This window comes from Nipponia nippon, unplaced genomic scaffold (assembly GCF_047370975.1).
Source record: "Nipponia nippon isolate SJK-2023a ecotype South Korea unplaced genomic scaffold, ASM4737097v1 scaffold_18, whole genome shotgun sequence".
In the NCBI taxonomy this organism is placed as follows: domain Eukaryota; kingdom Metazoa; phylum Chordata; class Aves; order Pelecaniformes; family Threskiornithidae; genus Nipponia; species Nipponia nippon.
The window spans coordinates 1,679,226-1,701,597 of record NW_028262334.1 but is presented as its reverse complement, the minus strand read 5'-3'; the positions used below and the strand labels follow the sequence as shown (position 1 = coordinate 1,701,597).

The window sequence follows — 22,372 nt, the reverse complement described above, 5'->3', positions numbered from 1 at the left end:
GTTAGTTAATGTGATTCAATCTTAAGCAAGAGAATCTCAAAATCACAAAGCAACGCCATTCAAGAAAAATATTCAGCACCTGTAGATTCTGGTAGATCATTGCCCTTTCAAGCAATAAAAGAACAAAAAACCAGGCCCCCCGTCATGATTTATGCAGTCATCTTGCAATACCAAAGGTGCAAAAATAGGTCACTTGCAAATGCACTGAGAAAGCAGCAACACACTGGGGTCATTTTGGCAATGCAGGAAAATTCCTTTAAAAAGGAGCCTTTCCATATGTCTCAAGTCACATGAGTTCTTCCCAATAAACGAAAAGTGGAGAGAAGTCTTCCAAGTTCCCTGTAATTCCCATTCTGCTATTGAGTTAACAATTAATTTGCTCCCTGCGAGCCACACTGAACAGCACCTCACCTCATTAAAAAGCCAGTGTGCTGATTAAACCCTCCGCTAACAAGGAGAGAAAGGCCTAAGAATTACTTGCATGAAGAAGACCAAGATTAATGACACATATTTCATACTGTGTTCTCTAGGTTAGCTGCAAAGTTTACAGTGTCTCTTGGAGGAATGGCTTTATTTTATAGTGTAAACACTCACTGTAAGCTCCTTAAATAAGCTGATGCATTTGTTGAGTTTACACACATTCCAGTAAGACTACAGTCAAGTAGTGACAGCTTGGAAAAAAGAATGCATGATGAGCAGTCCCGTGCGGTAACCTCTGCCTCCAATCCTGGTATTTGTCACTGGCCGTAATACCTGGGGTGAGAACTGGGGAAGTTCTGTTTGAAAGAACATCTCGCTTAAATTTCATTTTTATTTTAGGCATTAATAAACAATATTTTGGTCAGGTTGGAAGATACTATATAAACACACATCTTTTTTCACTGATTCAAGATAGGAATGATCTTATTTGACACACCAGCTGTATAAACAGTTGAGGGCCTAAAGCTGTCAGTTGTGAATGTTGCATGTTGGGAACCGTGAAACTTCTGCTACTTTAGAAACAGCGCACAGAAGCAGCAACCACATGTTGTGCTGTTTGTTGTCATAATTTAATTTATCTTGATGGACAATAAGCAGAACAGAGACAGGAGAATCTCTTAGACTAGAGACAGTTGCAGTTCCAGGCTGTGATTCTGTCCCCTGTTAAATCAATAGCGGGAGCTTTGACTGAACGGGTACTCTCACAGGTTCGCGACTCTCCGTACTAGCTATCTGCAGGTTCCTTATCACCCAAAGCATTTCGTGCATAGCCTTCAACGACCCCTGTGCAGACGGTGCGTGAGGGAAAGAGGCAGCAGAGAGAAAGAGAAAGGACACTGTGCCTGGGAGGCAGGGACAGAGGCCAGAGTACCAGGAGGCAGGACCGGGCTGCTGGATGGTCAGAGGCTGCAGGGGAGCTCTCTCAGCCCAGGGAACCAGCATGCTGAAGCAGCCGAGGCTATGTCTGAGCTTGAGCGTGCCCACACGCTCTAATGGTCTACTCGGCCAGTTGAGCACAGGAAAAGGAACGGAAGAAAGCGAGAGGAAAAAAAAAAAGGAAGAAGGTGTTTCATTAATAGATGATATTCTTGCATCATTTTATTACACTCCGATTATCTATGCAGCGTGTGGTTTTTATCTCCAACGTTCCCAGCACTAGCTTGGAAGATGTATTATTACATCCCCAAGTATCTCACTTTGTTAAGGAAGCGTTCCCCTACTGCAAGAAGCGAATGGTGGAACAAGCCTGCTCCATCTCCTGCGTGTCCCAGGCTGTGCAGCTCTCAGCCCACTGAGACAAAGCCAGGGAATACGAAAACAAAGAACAGCAGCTTCGTAGTTCAGTGTTTTGCAGGATTACACTCATGTAAGTACTGGCAAACAGCCTGCTCCACACATGGTACAGAAAAGAAAATAAAAAAGAACATAACAGGTTGTTTAAAAATCTATTCAATTTAACCGAGAAAGCTAGGTACGCTGAACCGTTTCTTTCAATGATTTTTTTAAAAAATACAAGTCAAATACTGTAAACCATGATATACATAAAAACCAAACTCATTTAAAGCTTCTCTTACTGTTGCTTCTCATTATGGTCCGTGAGAAACAAGCAACAAGGGATCGCAGCGGAAAAGGTTACGGACAAGGGCAACGAGCTCAGCACAAACACGTTAGAACTCGCCATTCAGCAGGAGAAGGAGAGGCCGCGCGCTGTCCCTTCTAAAAATAGAAAAGTACAAGGAGGAAAAAAAAAACACAGAACAAAAGTGGCCCCATTGTTGTGCACTTCTCCCAGCAAGGCAGGAAGCGAGGGCTTAACGCAAATCGCCAGCCGCTTCTCACAGGCAAAATGGGCACAGAACTTGGGCCGGGAGGCAGAACCTAAGACCTGCCAGTCTGCGAGTTCAGATTTTCTGGAGACCAAAGCTGTTCCAGACCTAAAACGTGTTCATACCTGCGAAGATGTAACTCTTACTCACAGTCTTCTAAAAGAGCTGTGCAGGAGCACCGCCTGATGATCAGTCAAGGACGGTATCACTTTTACTCGCTCATGGCTATTCTGAAAATTAATTGTTCAGTTGGGCCAGAAGTTCCCCGAGGGAGCTGAAGCTGCGTGCTACCTGACGTGCAGATGAACAGTCTCCCGCTTACCCAGCTACATCTGTGTCTAAACCCAATAGTTCAAAACAGCTTTTGCTGGTACTTTATCCGTACTAATATTTCAGTAGGAAAGCCAAACTTTCCCTGCCTGCACAATATTTTCCTGAAACAAGGCTTGGTGTTACTATCACACTTCTGTGGAGCGTCCTCACCTAAGGACACGGAGGTCTGAAGATCCAAGAGAAACTTACGCCGAGTTCTCTGCAACACACGTGATTTATATCTAAAACAACACTCATTTTGCAGCAGGACTTCACAAGCGCTTTGCTCCCCAGCGCTCCCTGCCCCTGTGCCAGCTGTGGGCAGGGCAGAGCAGGCAGGTGGCAGGCAGTGCTGCAGGCAGAACCCACTGGCAGGGGGCTGCGCTGGCTTTTTGGACAAGAGCGTGTGTTCCCACCGCCTGTGCCATCACTCGTCCCCGCTCACCCCGTGGCATTAGGTCCAGTACACCAGGAAACACCACGGACCTACACGTTCTGTAGGTGTGAAATCAGCACCTCCAGCATTCACACGGGTGGTGGTGGCTGTACTTCTGCAAGCACCTGAAGAATTTTCTTCATTTTCTCACGAACTCCGGAGCTTTTCCGGCACTCATGCCTTACCTGTCATGCTTGTTCTCCTGTGCTGCTCGCAGCAGCTCCTGAATGTTCTTAGTGATCTGCTCGGTTTTCCGAATCACATCTTCTGTACTGGGCAAACTGGAGCTGGGGGCTGCGTCAGCGTCTTCAGGGATGGAGCCCTCCCCCTGCCAAATGACACTCCTCTGCCGGCCTTTCCTGCCTGAGCTGCAAAGGAGCAAAGCAGAGGTCAGCCCTGCAGGACAGCACTGGCTGCTCACATAACTCCCTCTCCTCCAACAGCGTGGGGCTGTGCCGTTAGCTCTGCATCGCCGCGCCGTTAGCTCTGTGTCGCAGCACCTACCCCGTCTCCTCCAGCTCCAGAGGGGCGGTGGGGTTATCGTAGTCACTCTCGGACACGCTGCTCTGCTTCTCCAGCTTTGAGGCCTGCAACAAATGCAGATTGATGTCAGCGTTGTGCAGAAGAGCCCCGAGCCGTGCCAGCGCCACGTCCTGCGTACGTGGGCTTGCTCTTCAGCACAACAGCCCCTGCGCCAGCCGCTACCCTGGAGCCCGGTGTGCCCCCGCACCCTGTGCCGGGCTTCTGCTGCCAGTTCGTACCTGAGACCCTGGGCACTGCCAGCACCGCGCGGCCCTACCAGACCCGAAGCCAGGGCTCTGCCCTGGGGGGCAGGACAGATGGCCACAGCGTGGCGTCCTTCCCCTGCCGCTGAAAATGCCATGTGGGCACGGAGGGGGAGGCCCACAGGGGAGAAGAGGCCAAATGGAGAGGGCAGGACCACCAGGGAGAAAGAGGCCAGACCAAGAGCAGGAGGCCCACAGCAGGCTGGAGGCCAGACACAGTGTAGGAGGTTGAACACAGAGTGGAAACCAAACCGAGCATGGGAGGCTGAAACGAGAATTGAGGCCCAGCACAAAGTGGGAGGCTAGCCCAAGTGTGGAAGGCCCGTGACAGAGTAGGAGGCTGGACCGAGGGTGGGAGGCCCGTGACAGAGTAGAGGCCAAATCAAGCATGGGGGTCTGACCACAGAGCAGAGGCTGACCCTCGGAAGCCCACCGCAGAATGGGAGACCAAAATGAGGGCTGAGGACTATTGCAGCGTGAAAGCCAAAATAAAGACAGGAGACTGAAATGATGGTGGGAGGCCCATTGCGGAGCGGAGGCCAAACTGTGGGCGGAAGACCAAAGGGCATGTACAAAGCTGAACCGATGAGACTTGGAGTCCGTTGCAGATTGGAGGCCAAAACGAGGACAGTTAAGGCCCATTGCAGATTAGAAGCCAAAACAGAGGTGAGAGGCTGAAAAGAGGAGAGACAAAGTTGGGAGGACAAATAAGTGAGAGTTGTGGCCACAAGAGTAGAAGGCCACTGAAGAATTTGTGTCAAAAGGAGGGCGGTAGGCCAATTCCAAAGTGGAGGCTGAAAGGAGGGCAGGAGGCACACAAGGAAATCAGGGCCAGAGCAAGCACTGTAGGCACAGAAGGAAGCGGAGGCTGGACAGAGCGCTGTAGGGACACCTGAAGTGGAGGCCGGACCGAGCGTTGTACGCCCACTGCAAAGTGGGAGGCTGATCCAAGCGGGAGTCTGAACCCAGAGTAAAGAATGAACGAAGAGTGGGATACACGGCCCAGCTGGATGGGGCTTTGAGCAACCTGGGCTGGTGGAAGGTGTCCCTGCCCATGGCAGGGGGGTTGGAACCAGATGACCTTTGTGGTCGCTTCCAACCCAAACCATTCTATGATTCTGTGATACCAAAATGAGCTTGGAGGCCAAATCCAGAGTGGAGGCCGAACCAGGAGGGAAGGCCCACAGCTGAGTGGGAGGCCCACAGTGGAATGGAGGCTGAACTGAGCCTGTGACTCTGAACTCAGAATGGGAGGCCCACTACAGAGCAGGAGGCCAAACCTAGATTGGGAGGCACACAAGGAAGGTGAGGTTAAGCCTAGAGTGAGAGGACCATGGCAGAGGGAAGGACGAAGGCAGAGTTGGAGGCTGAACCAAGCGTGGGAGGCCAGACTGAGCGTGGGAGGCCCACTGCAGAGGGGAGGCCGACCAAGCACGGGAAGGCCCAGCTGCAGAGTGCTGCTCCAGAGGGTGGAGGCCATACAGTCAGAGGCCCAGTATTTTCCCGCTCTCCCCTTCAGGTGGCATTCCCTGGGGAGATACACAGTGACTGTGTCCACACCGGGAACCAGAGTGCCGCCCGTTCCCTGCCTCTGAGCACAGGCGCTTCCTCCCAGGTGCGATGGCAGAACACTCACCACCTCCTACTCCCATACAGACCAGTTCTGCACCTCCCAGTAGAGCAGCCAATCCATCAGCAAGGATGATGCTCAGGATTCTTCCTAAACTCCTTTTCAACTTTTTGGGTTTTTTTTTACCCTCTCAGAGGGCTGCTAACACAAATAAGCATACCTGCACCATGACAGCTCAAGAGTGGTCTCCCTGCAGATCATAACACACACCCCCTCTGTCAGCAAGATATTCAAAGCAGACTCAGACAGAGAGCTAGGCTCCATTCCCTGACCTGGTTTAGCCTTCTTCGATATTTTATTCCCAGGCAATACAACACCCTGGAGGTTTATGCTATGAATACCTACTGTCAGGCCAATCTCTGCCCTTCACATGAATTTGCAGTCTGAAGCCCCAGAGGCACACTCCCATCCTCTGCCAGGCCCCACGATCACCACACGTCCGTCTACTCCAGTCTTAAAAATCGCAAAGCTCATCAGATGTGTCTTCTACAGCTCGTCCGTTTGCCAGTGTGCCACATCAGTCTCGCTCTACATACAGATCAGCCTCTGCATCAGCTCCTGCCTTAGTCACCGACACTGCTCACGTAATAGGGTCCTTCGCAATCTCCATTGAAAAACCAGCCTAGGAGCTTTATGGAAGCTCTGAAGTCGAGATGAGGGAATCTCGAGTGTTAGGCTGTAAGGGACAACTTCAGTTTGCATCCCTGATCCATACACTTAGGAAATAATATATCTACCTCGAGGACAGACCAAAAATGTGATTAGGAATTGGTTTTCATTGGTTAGATCCAGTGCATTTGTTAAGCACTCATCTAATGTCAAACCCAACAATTCTTAACTCCGAAGCACCTGGTGTATCAACACTTTCCGTCCATTTTAAGTTACTCTGCGCAGAAGGAAAAAACAAGCATTTTTTGAATGCTCAGCTCTCAGGACAGCTAGTAAAGATCAATTGTAGAAGTGACACATATTTTGAAGATATGAAACTCTTCTATGTAGGGTCTGACCTTTCCCCTCTCTCAGATGTATAGAGGAGAACAACATGATTAGCGGCAAAGCTCTACGCTATGGTCAGAAATACAAATGACAACAATAAATTACGAGAATAGGATACTATGGAATCAGTAATATAGTACAGAATCAGTGTACCATAAAAACACACAAACAAAACCTCTGCAAGTTTCTAGTACTACACAGTACTGGTACCAGCTGCAGCCAAACCTCAATTCGCATTTGACCAAGCAGGATATTCCCTTGTAAGTTTTATCATCTAGCCCTACTTTCAAATCTAATATTTTCTCAACTGGTACGTCCAAATACTGTACAGTCAAAATAAAATGGGGACACGAGAATTTAAAGAGACAGTTCTTTATCCTAGCAGGAAGAGGTCAGAGTATGACCATTCAACATCTAAACCCACAGACCTGTTTTGTGAAAAATTTAGTATTATATAGCAAAAGTTGATTAGAGACTGCAATCCTTGCCCAAGAAACGGAATGAGACGGTACTGATTTCATTATATTAACCACACAGAAAAAGCAGAGCAAAAAGAGTGAACTCTTCTTGAAAGATCTTTTCAAAATCAGTTAAGTCTTACAAAGAAATACAAACACTTCTTTTTCAAGTTTACTCTCAGAAAGTCTTGTTTTAAAACAGAAATAAGCAAAGCCTCAATCTTGAACACGTGATACAACAAAATGGGTATAAGCTACTCATTATTTTCTAAGAAATAACACATAAACATCTAAAAACAGCCCAAAGGACCTTGTATCGATATTTGCTTCAAAGTTGAAGAGGTTTAGTCAGAGCAAGACCTCGAAATGTAATCGACTCATTCTGGTGATGGAGGGTACTTTCTGCAAGCAGTGCAAGCTGGTAGCTCAGGCTGGCCAAACAGCAGCGTAAAAGCTATAGGTTGTTCATCTTCAGCATTCATTAGTCTGTGACATGTTAAGTCACAGCCCCTTCACAGCCCAAAATGGATGTTATTCTAAAGCTGCAAATGCAATGTGCTTTTCCCTTCTTTTGACTATGTAACTTGCAATTAGTTGAAGGATCCCAAATAAAACATAGTCTAAAAAGAAGCCGTCACGGACAGACTAGTCTATCAAACTGTTTGTCTTGCTAAATGTGTCCTTTTTCAGGTGGCATTTTATGCTCACTTCTAGCAAATGAATTTGAGTAAGCCTCTATTTAAGTGTCCCACTACAAAAAGAGAACAGCGTTTAAAAAAAGTTTAAGAAGCTGGACAAGGCTTCTTCAAATAGCTTATAGCTCACATATGAGGCCACAGCAAAGACAGTGTCTTTGGAATAACATAAACTTACAGAATGCATTTAACATTTCTTGGTAACACTGCAATTTTTTTCCTATAGTACTGTAGCTAACAGAAACCCTAAGAACGAAGTTTTGTAGATCCTGACGGAACACCAATATAAGCGTCCTTTATACATTCTCAGCATCTTTAATCCTGCCCTGAAAGGAGTCTTGCTCAAAACAATTCCCATGGCCATTCAGTCTTTCGCCTATCAAGGTCAGCAGAAAGCAGGCTAGCTGATACTAACTGTGTGGGTGGGCAACATGAATGGCTATCTGTTTGGATGCTTAGAGAACTCACTTCAAACTAATGAACATCTGGAAGATAAACGGTCAATCGGTACCAATTTGGATTGGTGCAAACTGACAGCCCCCAAAGAAAGCAGCCTTTAAAGCTAGGACCCAGCGAGCGTCATATGCCTCATGCAGTGCATTTTAGTCAGTAGGAAGAGTTATATATTGCCTTATGAAATACCAGTGAGTGCCTGCCAAATTATTTTCCGAACAGCAACCAACTTGTCTTCTGGCTGTTTTCAGTGTTGAAACGAGTTGAACGAGTGATCTGGAGTAACTGTGCATGGTGTTAAACGCTAAAGATTTTAGCCGTTGTGAAGTTAGAGAGAAGCAAGTATCCACAGCATGTGGCAGAAGAAACGGAGAGTGATGAAATACTGCTTCATGCAAGCATGAAGGCTAGTCAGCATAAAAGGGGAGAAGACAGAGGCATAATGGCTTCTAGGGAGATTGCCACCTCCTCCAGGTAAAAGACCAATTGGGAAGGTACTTAACCCTTCGTGTGCTTTCATCCCTTGACCAGGAAAGCGTGGAGGGGAAGGAAGGTAGAGATGAAGAGGAGGTCACAAACGCACTCCTCCCGATCTAAAAATGGGAAAGAGAAAAACACTCGGGAAAACCAAAAACAAAACACAAATAAATTCTTAACTGAAATAAAGGAACATTCTTAAAACCATGGAGATGACATAAAGCAAGAATGATTTTGAGAATTTGGCTAAGCCTGAGTGGACTTAATTCTTTCAAAATACAATTGACTTAATGTTAATTCTAATATTGATATTCCAGAGGTGCTAAAATCCACAGAGAATAAAATACACGCACCATAATACCACATAAACTGACTTTACATAACAGATCAATGCTTCAGAACTGCCACGTCTATCCAAATTTCAAACCAAAGGACCTATACAAAGCACTGTCATGTTTGGCAAACGCTGCCACATACAAAAGAATTCTGACACTTCTTGCTGCCAGAACTGCCTTTATATCAACAGGCCAATATAATTTAAAATGATCCAGATTTCATAGTTTAAAGTTCTTACTAATTTAATTGAAGGCAGGGAAAAACCCAGCATACAAATTTCTGTGTGGATTCCCCGGTGCACTAAACTGTCTTCTTTGGAATGTGCATGGAACATTTGCCCTCCCTCATACCAGGCAAAAAACCCCTTAACTTCCAAATATGTTTTAAAGGGCTTTATTGTTTATCTGGAGGGAAATACAAGATAGTGCTACCAACAGGGAAACATTTAAACAAATCCACAAATGTTAAATACGTGCCTAAAAATATTATCCCATATTCCCGCCCACAGGGCAATCTAGATGCAACAAAACCCGAACTTTACGGAGCACTAGTGTGTGTTGAGTCACTTATCTAAAGTGTGAACACGTCAGTGCAGAATCCTTGCGGCTAATACAGAACTCCCTCCCCGCTATTAGCCCATCATACAGGAAAAGACTAAACCAGAAGAATTTGTTCAACTAACAGATCTAAACCATCCTCAGCCTTCAGTTCCAAACTCAAAATAAGAAACTGGTGGCCTAATGAAAAAGTTAGCTTCAATTTTATTTTATTTTTGAAAGGTGGTTCTGAAGTTCCACAAATTGGCACGTGCCTGTATCTCAAGAAAGAAATCCATGAACTTTACCTACCTTCTTGGAATACTATTTTTCCCCCCTCCTGGTTTTCAAACAGCCACACATTGATATTTGGCATATATATTGTGGTTAAAAGAAACAGCTGAGCAGAAGCCAAAAGCTCCAGTTTACATATTCCAGAACTGTTATAGCTTTTACTTTTCAAAACATCAAGCTCCTGCAGACATGTTAATACAGCAAACATTAACAATTCTTACAGTTCAAACTCCCTCTGAAGCAGACAGCTGAGCAGCTTTGGTACACGAGCATAGTTGGAATAGACAGAAAAGCTGAACATCAGAAGAAATGCAGAAGCATCAGCAGTTTTACTTACATGTGGAGGGAAAGGCTGCAGTCTTGTTATGCTTTCTTCTGGATATGTGACCTCTCCCATGGGGAGGTAGGGTTTCTGACCTGATCCAGTCTCATACATGGACATGGGTCTGCTACCCCGTGCAGATGGTCGCCGCTTTAAAGAAGAATTGTTGGTAGGGTCTGTGTATTCAGAACCAGTTTGGACCTGATATATATTGGTTGTGGCCTGTCTTCTGAGGTTGGTATTTTCACTCTGTAGCGTTTGAAGCTGAAAGAAATGTTTAGCAGTGGGACTTTGTTTTTCTAACAGCAAGCGTCAAAAGCAAACTGACTATACAATACACGCTTGTCAGCTTTACTAGTAAATCCAGTTACTAGTAGCTGGGCTTTGATTTCTTTTTCAAAATCTCCTTGACTTGCTTAGTGTAAGCATAGAAACATCTATGTTCCAGATCTGGAAATATTTATGTGCTGCTTTCCAGCACTTCTTGCTGGGATGCAAGCTAAATTAGATCTTAAAATTGGCTGTTGTAGTTAAAAACACACAATCCATTTCTTCCAGCCTGGCTGAACTGGCACATGAATCGTGTAATATAATGAGGTTGTGGGGGGAAGGACTGCCAACAAAACAGTTTTTCAAGCAAAGTGATCCATTTCAGCAGTCAATACAAGAACTTACAAGGACTTGAACATAAGGCCCATGAAATCTGAAAATGCCAGAACTACAGCACAGACAGCAGAGGCAGCGCAAAGAAAACTAGAGCTTGCTCTGCAAAGCGAGAACAGAGTTTAGCTTATGAAAATTAAGTATCAGCTACTGCTTTCTAAGAAGCCAACAAGAAATAATTTTAAAGCTTTTTATTATGCATTTGATGGATAGTAAAAATGCAACAATTCTGACTTTTTTTGTGGAGTTACTTGGAGTAAGTTTGCTATATTAACACATCATAAAGAAAAGATGTAGAAAAAGTCAGTATCAGCAATTCTCCAACAATAGTTGAGTATAATATTTCAAATAGCTGACGGCCTTTTAAACAGGAAATTGCATATTTACTACTTGCGTTTACTTTGCATCATATGAACCATCAAGAACATTATCAAAAAAATCCTATTTTCCCTAGAGCACTTCCCAGAACCCTAAATCGAATGTGCAGACTTCTATCAAGATAATTTACGCTTTCTCTCCCCACTTTCTGTGTGCTTGGTAGTAAGATGCATCAAGTCTCAAGATCTGAGGATCAGCCAGGAGCCAAGCTTCCCCTTTAAAATTTGACATTAGAGGCAATTAAATAGGTCAACTTTATAGTCTCCTTCTTCCAAACTTTTTCCACATTTTATAAACGTACTTTTGGTGCAGTTTTAGCCAACAGCTAATATCAACTCAGACCAAACTCATAACCACCTATTAGCACCTAAAAAAATCCACAGGCATAAAAAAAGTAACTTTTCCCTTAAGAATGCCCATTAAGGTAACAGAAATATTTTCATTTTTATTTAGGAAGAATCTACTCTAAAGTGCCATTCATCAAGTGCAGCTTTGCCTCTTCTTTAATTAGCATCTTTGCTTAGTAATTGCCATGCAAAAGATTAGATACACAGTTGGCTAATAAGGTGATACATAAAGTGGGTAGATTTTTTTTAGTTTGTGACCTTCTAAGCTCTTGCTTAGAAAACAAAAGAAAAAAGAAAAAAGAAAAAGAGACTCCTGAATGACATCTCTTGCATTAGAATCGCTGAAGCAGTACAAATATATCGGTGTCTTGCCACAAATAAGCCAGCAGAGAATTCCCACATTGTACTGAAGTTCCCAGTAGCTGACAGCTAAGACAGCTGTTACCCCTTCCTCCCGTCCTGCGCTCTGCAATGGCGCAGGGCTGTATCGACTCTTCACCAACCCAGAGCCACCAAACGCTAAGTGAAAGCCCCATAGCTATAGACATCATCAGGATGTAAAATTAGTGCAACTCATCTCCCAAGGTGAGCGAGCCCTGGCTATGCCATCTCTCAAAACAAATTCAGCTGCAGCACAGAAATGATCTCTCTTCTGCCACACCACATAAATATACTAAAGCCTTATTAATTCATAGGCCCTAAAGATTTTTTTTTTTACCCTAAATAGACTATATCTGTTTAAAGAAACCCAATATAAGTGAAAAGTTAATTCAATTGACGCAGAGAAATGCTTTACCAGTACAAGCTGTTACAAGACCAAGGAAACACCCTGAGATCTCTTAGGTTCCTCTCAGTATTCACCATTCCAGTAGATCGGAAAGGTTGAACACAACTGTAACAGAAGGATGGCACTGAACAAAGATATTCGAATCTGCTGAATTAGCTTGGCCTCAGGTGCTAAGAGCTCAACAGTTCCCACCACGCTCCAAAGCATCAGCCTCTTTGCCCCAAAACAACGGGGAAACAAGCTCTCAGCACAGGTTCACCTCTGCAGGAACACAGCTTGAACGACTTTCTCTACAGGGAGAGCGCTTTCTGCAGCACATACTGTAAGTCTTGCAGTACTGTAATTATTTGGAAAACAGGATTTTTAACACTAGGTAAAGAATTAATTTGAGGAAGCAGTCAGCCCTTTCTAGGCTAGCACCACAGACAGGAGAGTGAACTCAATACAGATATAAATTCTCCTTTACCCCACAAAAATCTCTATTTACCAGAACACTGGCAAAGCATTCAACAAATTGTTTATTTGTTTATATAAGGATTAGAAGGTCTGGCTTCCAAACTGGGCTTTTGGAGCTTTAAATTCAGGATTTTCGCAAAAAATGTTCAGTTTTCTGCTTGTGGAAAAGTATTTACACATAGTAACTCATATTGTAAATGAGATACCTCTACCTTATCCTCGTCTAGACAAAACCCACACTGAAGGTTTAAACCAGTAACTGAATTTACCACTCTATCCTTTACGTGCTATTTCCCACAGATTCAAACGCAAGCAAACACATAAATGTCGGCCTCCTGGTATACAAAAACTTTATATTGTATTGCCACGTTTCAGACTATTTCCTACTGCCAAACTGGATTGGGATTTTAATTTTCCTTCGTTCCAGCTAGGCTTATTAATGGAAAAAACCCAACATATTTACTGGAAAAGTTGGAAGTACATTAGATACATATGTGCACGCACGTAAGACGTGTGCTAGCACTTACTTCCTCACTGTTGAAAACTCCTTGTCTTGAAGCAAGACAGCAAAAACCTACAAGACTTGCAGCAACTGTCTTGTCACTTGGAAAACTCGTGTCAAAGTGAACTAAGCAGATCATCATCACCTCCACAAAAAAAACATTCAAAGCATGTGCACATTTATAGTCTCATCTGATTCCAAAGCAGCTCCCTTTTAAAATAAGTTTTCTCACTGTCCTAATATTGGGTTATTGCGTCTTCAGTTTCACCAGTTTTATTCTGGTCAATTTAAAATACATTGAGAAATGAAGGGGTTACACTACTGTGCCTGTTACCTTTTTCTGCATAATTCTCAGCTCATCACTCAAGTTGATGTTCACTTTCATTAACTGCTGAATCTTTACCTCAGAAGCCACCAACGCATTTTTAACTTGCATATATTCTTGGGCTGTCACTGGTCCATCTGACAAGTCTGAATCCAGGCTCTATAAACAGTAAGAGAACAATACTTAACTCCATTGAGAAAAAGACTACCAAAAGAAAATCAGACAATGAGATTTTGACAGCTTTTCATGTACTTACTTTAAAGGAATCATGGTTCAAATTAAGTTCAAATTAATAAGATCCATTCATTAAAATAATTTTATTCCAATATAAAAGAAATTTGATGTCAATCAACTCTTAGCTCCTCTATGCACAAAAACATTTGTCTCAGCATTTCAGGGACACAGCACTCTTTTGTAAGGATTTTTTTTTTAAATATGCAATAAAGAACTGGAAAATCATAAAAGACAGATTACTAAATATCCAGCGTGCATGTTACCAGGGAAGATTAAACTAGAACTACTAGGTTTACTGCCCCTTTTTTACCATGGTGCATTATTTTCAGGAATGGTTTAGAACACTCAGTCACTATTGGTCTGCTGTAAATATTTCTTCAGTAGGAAGCAGTAAATGTTTGTGAAATACCATGTAATCGCTGATTAAGAGTGTTTTGGTAAATCCAATTATTTCATTCTGTGCAATTAGATCTGTATCTTAACTCCAGACATGCACAGTGGCACGCATTACTTTTCTAAAGGAGAATTTTATTTAAAATAAAAATTCCTTAACTCACAACACTTAATTTTGTTAAAGTTCATAGACTGAGGCATGATTCTGAAATGAATTTGAAAATTAATTGAAATATTAATTTTCTGATCATTTACGCATGTTAAATCCCCTCACAAGGGGAAAGATTCACTGCAGGTTACTTTTATGAAGAAATGTGTGTATATATATTTCAAACCTACCTTCTGTCTGTTTGATTTAGCTGCATTTGTTTCCAGATCTGTATCTTCATCTGAAGCAACGCTGTCATAATCAGGCTGGTCATTATCCTGACTTTCACTACAATGTTGATTGCTGATTGATTTGAGTATGAGTTCCACATTTTCTGTAGATCAACATACATCATTTAAAAACACACTAGTAAGTGTAGAGAAGAAATGGAAGTGCATACTTTAAAGTAATTAAAAAAAAAAAAAATCAGAGATCTTCATCCAGAAAGACAATACAAGGCATGCCATAATAAAATATCATTTCACTAGCCCAGTTCAAAAAAAATAATTTAGATCCACCTAGTAGGTATGGATTATTGCCGTCCAAAACATCAAAGTTTTATGGTTTTGTCTTTTCATTTCTTGTAAGTGTTTAGAAAAGTTAAAGTAAGTGGTGAAAAATCATGCTTTAGCAGCTTAATAAAATTCACATAAGGGAAAAAAACAAAACAAAACAAAACAAAACCAACTACACTGGACAAACGGATGTCAACATTCAAATGAAAAATATAGGCAAAAATTAAGAGTTAGAAAAGATTTTTTGTATTTTCTCTCCAGAGGAAGAACTAGTGTTCAGATGTTGTTTCATACCGTCATGGCTAGAACTATGGCTCTGTCTGGTTGTTCGCATAGGTATTTGTATTTTTTGATATCCATCATGCTCAAGAAATACAGAAAGTAAATATTTTTAGGCAAATCAGCAATAAGCTCAAGAGTATCTAAATTACAGCAAAGTCCTGCGTGTAGAGAACAGCCAGGAAAGCCAGCATCTAAAACACTGACGTTACCCTAGCTGCCAATCAAAAGTGTCACTCTAAAACCGTACAGCAGTGTTCTGAAAAATTTTACCAAGTTATCATAAAAATCACAACCATCACAATAAGATGTTCCTGAATTGCACCTATCCCACTTGGCTTAATTGTATTACAAATACCAACCTTAACAGACAAATCTCCTGTAACTGGGCATTCTCTTGGTGGCGTAATGCATGTTGTCCATAGCCTGCTATCCACATGATTTAGTTCTTATCATTTATAAAAACAGTATAAATATCTTTCTTCATTCATATAGTACTTCTGACTGTGGCTATGGTATTGATTAAACTACTGAAGAACTGCAAATAGAAGCGCCTACAACCAAAAGTATACTCACCTTTTGAACCAGTGAGAGGATTTCCCTGTTGTCTTCGTTTGGCATCACTTAAAATATCTATAACCAGCGTAGCAAATTCATGGGCATTAAATCGAGCCAGTTTCTGTCTTCCCTAAATTACGGAATAATGCAGGGGAAAAAAAGAAAAAAAAGTGCATCGTGTATTAGATGAACAGCAGAGTTCCCAGGTAAAACTAAGACTATAGCACTGACAGCGAGTTGATTGTTCAATTACATTTATTGCAAAATGTGTGATTTAAATTATCCAGCTGCACACTCCAGGGCAGGGCAAACATGAAACTATTTTAACCTCTTTACAAGTAGATGCAACTCTTCTACAGTAATGAAGTACAGTAAAGCAATATTACTTAGAATACCTGGCCTATTAAATAAAAACAGTTTTACAGTATTAAGAAGATTGCATACCTGATTCCTTGTTGAGGAATATTCAGGATTTACGGGAAGAAAAGGGACCACTGTGGTCTCTGTCACAAGCGTGCTATGATTCTGAGTAGCAAGCCAAACTGCTCAAGGAAGGAAAAAAAAAAAAAAAAAAAAAAAAAAAAGGGAATAACCTTCCTGTACTATTTGACAGCGTTTCTTGTCAAAGAATAAAAGACCACAATTTCAAACACAAACACAATCAATTCAAAGGAAGGCTTTTTTCCCCAGAGGGTTCTCTACTTCGTAAAAAACACAAGATTTTTTACAATTAACGTCACCTTCAGACAATGCAAGACAAAAACTACCATTATCAGTAATTACTGAATACAAAAGTACTTTAAACAGGACATATGCTTGCACTAGCATCTTGCATGTAATGTAACAATTCAAATTTATTTTATACACATTCCAGAAAGCTTCATTCACCTGCATCTGTTTCCCTCCTGTCAACTTCATCATACACATCCATGGCAAGTTCTTCAAATAAGTGGTTGCTTAGCTAAGGGTAGAAGAGAATAATTACAGCTTGGAAAGAAACGAAATCTAGTAAGACCTCTAAAACACAGAAAATGTAAGAGCACAAGTCTGCTCTCCCCTGGCTCTTTTTCAGCCTATGTAATTGCTTGTTTCTCAGCCTGCAGAGTGAAGTAATCCATTAAGCAGATATATACGACCACCTGACTGCTAGATACAGAGACAATACTGTTCTACACTTTTCCTTTACTGGTTAATGGATTTTTTTTTTCTCCTATCTGATCGCAAAAAGACCGTGTGTGTTTGGAGCGAAGCAGACCTACTGTGGGAACTAGGTATCCAAATGTCACTGGAGATGTGGGCTTAACTGATCAGTGAAGACTCACAAAATGCTTGCGTGTTTCGAACTGTTTTCCTACAGTGGGCGGTTCAAGAGAGATACTTGTGCTGTGACGAAGTGAGCTGTTGGAAGATCAGACATGAAATTAAGATGTCACGGGGCTTTGTGGACGTTTCACGTACAGTGCATTCACATTAGTAACGGGGACCAGACTTGATAACTGAGAGCCTGGCAAGCCTGAACAGATGGCTGATCTTCCTTCTCTGGGACAAGCTGTACTAAAATGGGTGAAAAACCTAATACTTTTTCTAGGCTTTAGCTTTATTTACAAGAAAACCAGTCCTGCTTTTTCCAGAGTTTGAGTCCTAAATTCCTAACCAAAGAGCAACTGCCGTCATTCTTGAACCGAGACAAAGCCAGTATGTTTACTTGTATACTGGGTCTGGCTGGGACGGAATTAACTTCCCTCGTAGCAGCCCACATGATGCTTGCTGTGTTTTGGATTTGTGGCTAGAACAGTGCTGACAACACTAGCTTCTTTTGGCTACTGCTGAACAGTGCTTGCACAACGCCAAGGCATTCTCTTTTTCCCCCCACTCTGTCCACCTCACCACCCAGCAGCAGGTAAGCTCAGAGTGGGCATGAAGCTGGGAGGAGGCACAGCCAGGACAGCTGATACGAATCCGCCAAAGGGATATTCCATACCATACCATGGCATGCTCAGTGATAAAAACCCGGGCGGAGAAAGAAGTAGTTTGGTTTTTGGCTTCCAAGATGGCTGTTCAGAGACCAGCTGGGCAGCGGTCTGCCTGTGGGAGGTGTCGAGCGATTCTGTTTGCTTCACTTGGTTTTCTTCTCTTTCCTTCACCTATTAAACTGCCTTTATCTCAACCTCTGAGTTTTCTTGCTTTTGCTCCTCCTGTGCTCTCCCCAGTCCTGCTGGGGGGACTGTGCTGGTGCTGGGCTTCTGGCCAGGGTCAACCCACCACAACTTGTAAAAACACAGTGCAGGAATCCATCTACTTCTAGCTAGCTACGCATTTAAAGTAGCCACTAACAGCATGTTAACAGCAGAAAGCCAGTTCTAAAGCGGATTCACATTTGGTTTGTATTGATTACTATTTGAATACCAGTTCTACACATGCTGCCTTGCTTAGCTGGAATTTTCATGACCGCTAGCATTACCTTTAGAGAGAAATGGACATTGTTGAATAGAAGGATAACACCAGGATTGTTCTTCCCCCAACTGCAGAATTTTTATCCTTTGATACAGTTTGCTTCAGCTAAAAGCTTTAAGTAGAGGGAAAACATATCTCCGCTCTAACTCGTACAAGGATTTGGTCACCAACACTTTAGTATAACTAGTAAGCTGGCATTACTATTACCTAATTAGCAGACAGTAATGCACTATTCTGGCTTTCCAGAAAGTTAAAGGCAAACAGAAACATTTAACATACAGATTTATATAAAATACATGAGAGCAAGACAAACAACAAAGTTTAAGGTTCTGAACTGGGGAGACAGACCTAGAGATACTACCCCAAACAAGACCAACAAGTATTTGTTCTCCATCATGCATTTGTCATCATCTCTGCTACTCCATTTCTCCCTATTTTCATGTTTTTCTCTACACTTTTAACTTGCTACAAAGTTGACATTTATTTATGCAGGAATTAATAGCAGCTGAAACCAGCATGGAAGATGAAGTACAGAGTTTGCCATGTCCAGACAAAGATGTGTCACACCGCACACTGGAAGTTTTACTTACAGACTGAAGCTTCTTCTTAGCTGCTTTTGCAAGTTCTGATAAATCTAGACTGCTATGAAAACAAAGAGTGATCATTACATCTACAGCATTTAATAGCTTGTTTAAAGACAAATTCTACATTTCAATAATTCAATGATTAAAATGCCACTTTTCTTTGAAACTCCTTAATCTTTTAGTATTATTAATATAGTTTTTAACACATTGATCTTACTAATATTGCTAATATACCAATTAGCATATTCGTAAGCTTTCCTAAACAACAATCTTAAATTTAAAACAAAAGAATCCCAAAAATCCTTTGGAATATGAATACCCACATTTGCATAGCTCAAGACGCAGTCAAGCTGTAGTGCAACAAAATGCTTTCTGTAAGGAAACTGAACAATACAATCGTTCGACCAAAACTCAAGCCCACAGAAAACACAGAGGATTCGTTCCACTGGACGCTGCAGGAGGTAGGTGACCATCAGGCTGGCAAATGGCTACAGCAATAGGGCCATGCTTAAAATTATTCTGTACTAGTTAGTAAATAATCTCTTCTACTAGTTTTCAACCTTGAACAGGAGGCACAAGATGAAAATTGTGCAGTTCAACAGAATTTATAAAAGCTACAGATCAGGAAGCTGACAAATTTTGAGTCCGTATTTTTATCACCCAGGGGAAGACTTCCTTGACCTACGAGGAGGGAAAGGCTCAAATAAAACCTCTGTATGATTAACTGACATCACAGAGAGTTTGTGTAGGCAGTCACCCAGACAAGAAAAAAAAAAAAAAAAAAAGACCAGCGGAGGATATCGGGCAGAGGTAAGACAGTCAGGTTGTACTGCAGGCTCTGCAGTCGAAGCAGCATCTTTGAACAAGTCATTTTCTCTGCATGTCAACTTCCTTCTCTGTGTAATGAGGCAAATGACATTTACTCTGCTCTGCAAAATACTCTGCGCTGAAAATACACAGTACTTTATCAAATAGCTAAACACAGCATATCTAAAAAAATTATAGATGTTAACCCTAAGTATTTTACCAACTATTACATAGTTTCTCTCTAATTTTTATTTTATTACAGTTTTTTATGGAAATTTTGCAAGCAATAAGTTGAAGAACAGTTTACTTACAGCCGTCTTATTTCCAATTGCATAGCATTAAAAGAAAAATAGGGACTTACGATTAATACTTGATATGTTTTATACAAATATGATTTCATTGATGGTAACCAAAAGTTAAAAGCACTCAGATGATCAAAAGCATAAATATCCCCAGAAGAAAATGCAGCTTTCATGCAAGTATTAGTTTCGAAATGCTGTATCAGTAAACTAACTCAATTGGTCCTTACATTATTTACAAAATCTGTTTCTCAGGAATCCCCATGTGTGTTCCCTTAATATAACTGTCTCACCTTCCCCCTGCATTTTAACAAATACAGTAAACATCTATAATTTTCCGATTTTGTTTAAATGCCAATATTCTTTCTAGGAAAAAAAAGCTTCCAAGACCAATAAAGGCACGGATTAAAAAGTTAGAATGACAACAAGCTTAAAAGTTGTTTCAGAAAGGAAAGGAAACTTAATTATTAGGTTTTTTAACTCTGATGTTTTCAGACATGCCATGGAATCAGCAACTTACCTGTCTGCCATCTGAGGTATAACAAAGTGCTGTCCATTTTTATGCTCTAGAGTTGAAAACAAATTGCACTTTAATAGGTTGTTACTGGACTATAGTTTTCAATGTTGTCAGGATATACAGCTGTATTCAGTGTTACTAAAAGACATAGTAATGAGAAACCCAAGAATATATGCAACAGGCAAACAAAGAATAATTTATCTTGCATTTAATTACTCAATTTCCAATTATAGGAAGCTAGCAAGTCTTAAAAGAAGGTTCATATCACAATTTGCTGGTGTTATCAAAGATTCCTATTAAGGCTTATCAACTGTATTAAAATTCCATTAAGAAAAAAAATTAATTTCTAACATAGGTGCCATAAAGGCACCTAACGGCTAAAGATTTTTAAGTGTGCTTGTGTTCAAAAGCTACCCGCTTAATTGAACACTCCCCTGCTTTTGCATTTTACATTTCAATAAGAAACTACTTCGAAGAGTTGCTACAATATCTCCTGCAGACAATTCAACATTCACAGAATTTTTATTTTCCCTGCAATTCACTCCTTGAAGTTAAACAGTACTCATCGGATCTTATATGGAGGTTTCTCCACACTTTCAGGGGTATTCCATTTATAGAACACGTATTTGTGGAAAAACAGAAAGGAACTTAATTTTTAATTTAGGTATACTTAAAATCCTGCCATTTTATCTGGATTTTAAATGCATTATCACTAATCTTACATCTTATACTTTCCTTAGTTCTTCATGTATAATTTATATAATGTTAGAATATTTGAAATGAATATAAAAAGTGTAGTAACACTGACACAAACATTATATACCATAGTTTGAACTGTCCTATAATGAACACTGAAAGATCCCGGAGTGTGGTTTTTCCTCCTTACCTGGTTTCCTGCCACAGAGATAGAAGGCTAACCTGTCTGTGAGTTCATACTGAATTTCCACCAGGCGCTCTGCCAGTTCATGATGCCCACCTTGTCTGGTACACACACACACACACAAAAGTTAGATCAGTTATTCATTTTGAGACATAGAAAAAAAATTTTTAAATGGTCAGAGAAATAGATTTAGTACAAGCGACTGTTCAACACTGCAGATGTCTGAGCGTACCAACACAGCGCAGACTCACAGCAGGATTTTCAACACTATGTTCAAGTGGGCAAAAAAACTACAGATAAACTTTTATGAACTTCCCAAAATGAGTCAGTGAAAACTCTGAAAACCTTTGCCTACTGCTTTGCTGTAGAAAAAAAATCAGATTATACAAGTTATTTTGAATACATTTTTTCTAGACAGTTCCTGAGTTCATGCAGCAAACTCACCCAACTTCACATTTGATTAATAGCATTGAGAAATAGAAATATTCTGGCATATTTTGTGCTGCAACCAAGTGAACTTATTCAGTCTTCAGATTCCATGTATGGCCTCAATTCCAAAGCAATCAGAGCAAGGAGGATGTTTTATTTACACAACTGTGCAGCTTCTAGTTGATCAGTAATGTCCAATTTTGCATATAAACACAAAAAATCTTTAGTGCTGTGCTGCAAATCTTGCAGTGCCTCATTACCGCCCAACTGACCAGTAGAGACATTCATGTTTAATCGTTCTTGACATGACTGTTGTCTGCCTTTGGGAAGCCCAGAGCCTTTCTAAAGGCAGGCTTTCCTGAGGGTGCAGTTCTGCAACTGGATGCGCCTCACAGTTCACTGCCACTAAAAAGCCTGGTTCCACCCCCTGCTCCCTGACCCATCCTGTGCAGTCCAGCCCTTTCCTACAGCAATTCCCTAGCTAATCCGCACTCCTGGAGTCCGCTCAGCTTGTTGAACTTGCAGAAACTCCTCTCCTCAGATTAGTTTTCTGTGAGCTGCTAGATTGGCACAGCCTGTTTCACTGGGATCACAACTGTTGTCTCAAGCATCCAGAATACAGGCTATGAAATGATGAAAATGCTTATTTACACTCTTTATGCACTCGCTCTTTCTGGAAAAAGTACTTACTAGCATTTCACAGTCAAATTATTTTCAGGACAGAAACACATCTAAGCAGGTTCATCGTGTGATCTACGAACACGAGTTAATGTATAAGAGC

General features: G+C 41.5%; 1 protein-coding gene across 7 annotated transcripts in view; it reads right to left on the bottom strand.

The window, feature by feature from the left end:
* GIT2 (GIT ArfGAP 2) overlaps positions 1-22,372 on the bottom strand; it is a 34,710-nt gene that overhangs the window by 5,483 nt on the left and 6,855 nt on the right. For 2 of the 7 annotated variants that reach the window (XM_087754739.1, XM_087754744.1), the window contains 12 exons: positions 21,169-21,263; positions 20,286-20,331; positions 18,666-18,717; positions 16,510-16,582; positions 16,066-16,163; positions 15,640-15,751; positions 14,461-14,603; positions 13,504-13,653; positions 10,052-10,300; positions 8,575-8,664; positions 3,559-3,641; positions 3,240-3,422 (listed from right to left, as the gene is read on the bottom strand). In XM_087754739.1, coding sequence (XP_087610865.1) covers positions 3,240-3,422; positions 3,559-3,641; positions 8,575-8,664; positions 10,052-10,300; positions 13,504-13,653; positions 14,461-14,603; positions 15,640-15,751; positions 16,066-16,163; positions 16,510-16,582; positions 18,666-18,717; positions 20,286-20,331; positions 21,169-21,263 — 1,374 coding nt within the window. Of the gene's footprint in view, positions 1-1,351; positions 1,481-3,239; positions 3,423-3,558; positions 3,642-8,574; positions 8,665-10,051; positions 10,301-13,503; positions 13,654-14,460; positions 14,604-15,639; positions 15,752-16,065; positions 16,164-16,509; positions 16,583-18,665; positions 18,718-20,285; positions 20,332-21,168; positions 21,264-22,372 lie in introns of all 7 variants that reach the window. The other 5 variants (XM_087754746.1, XM_087754741.1, XM_087754740.1 and 2 more) reach the window with 5 other exon arrangements.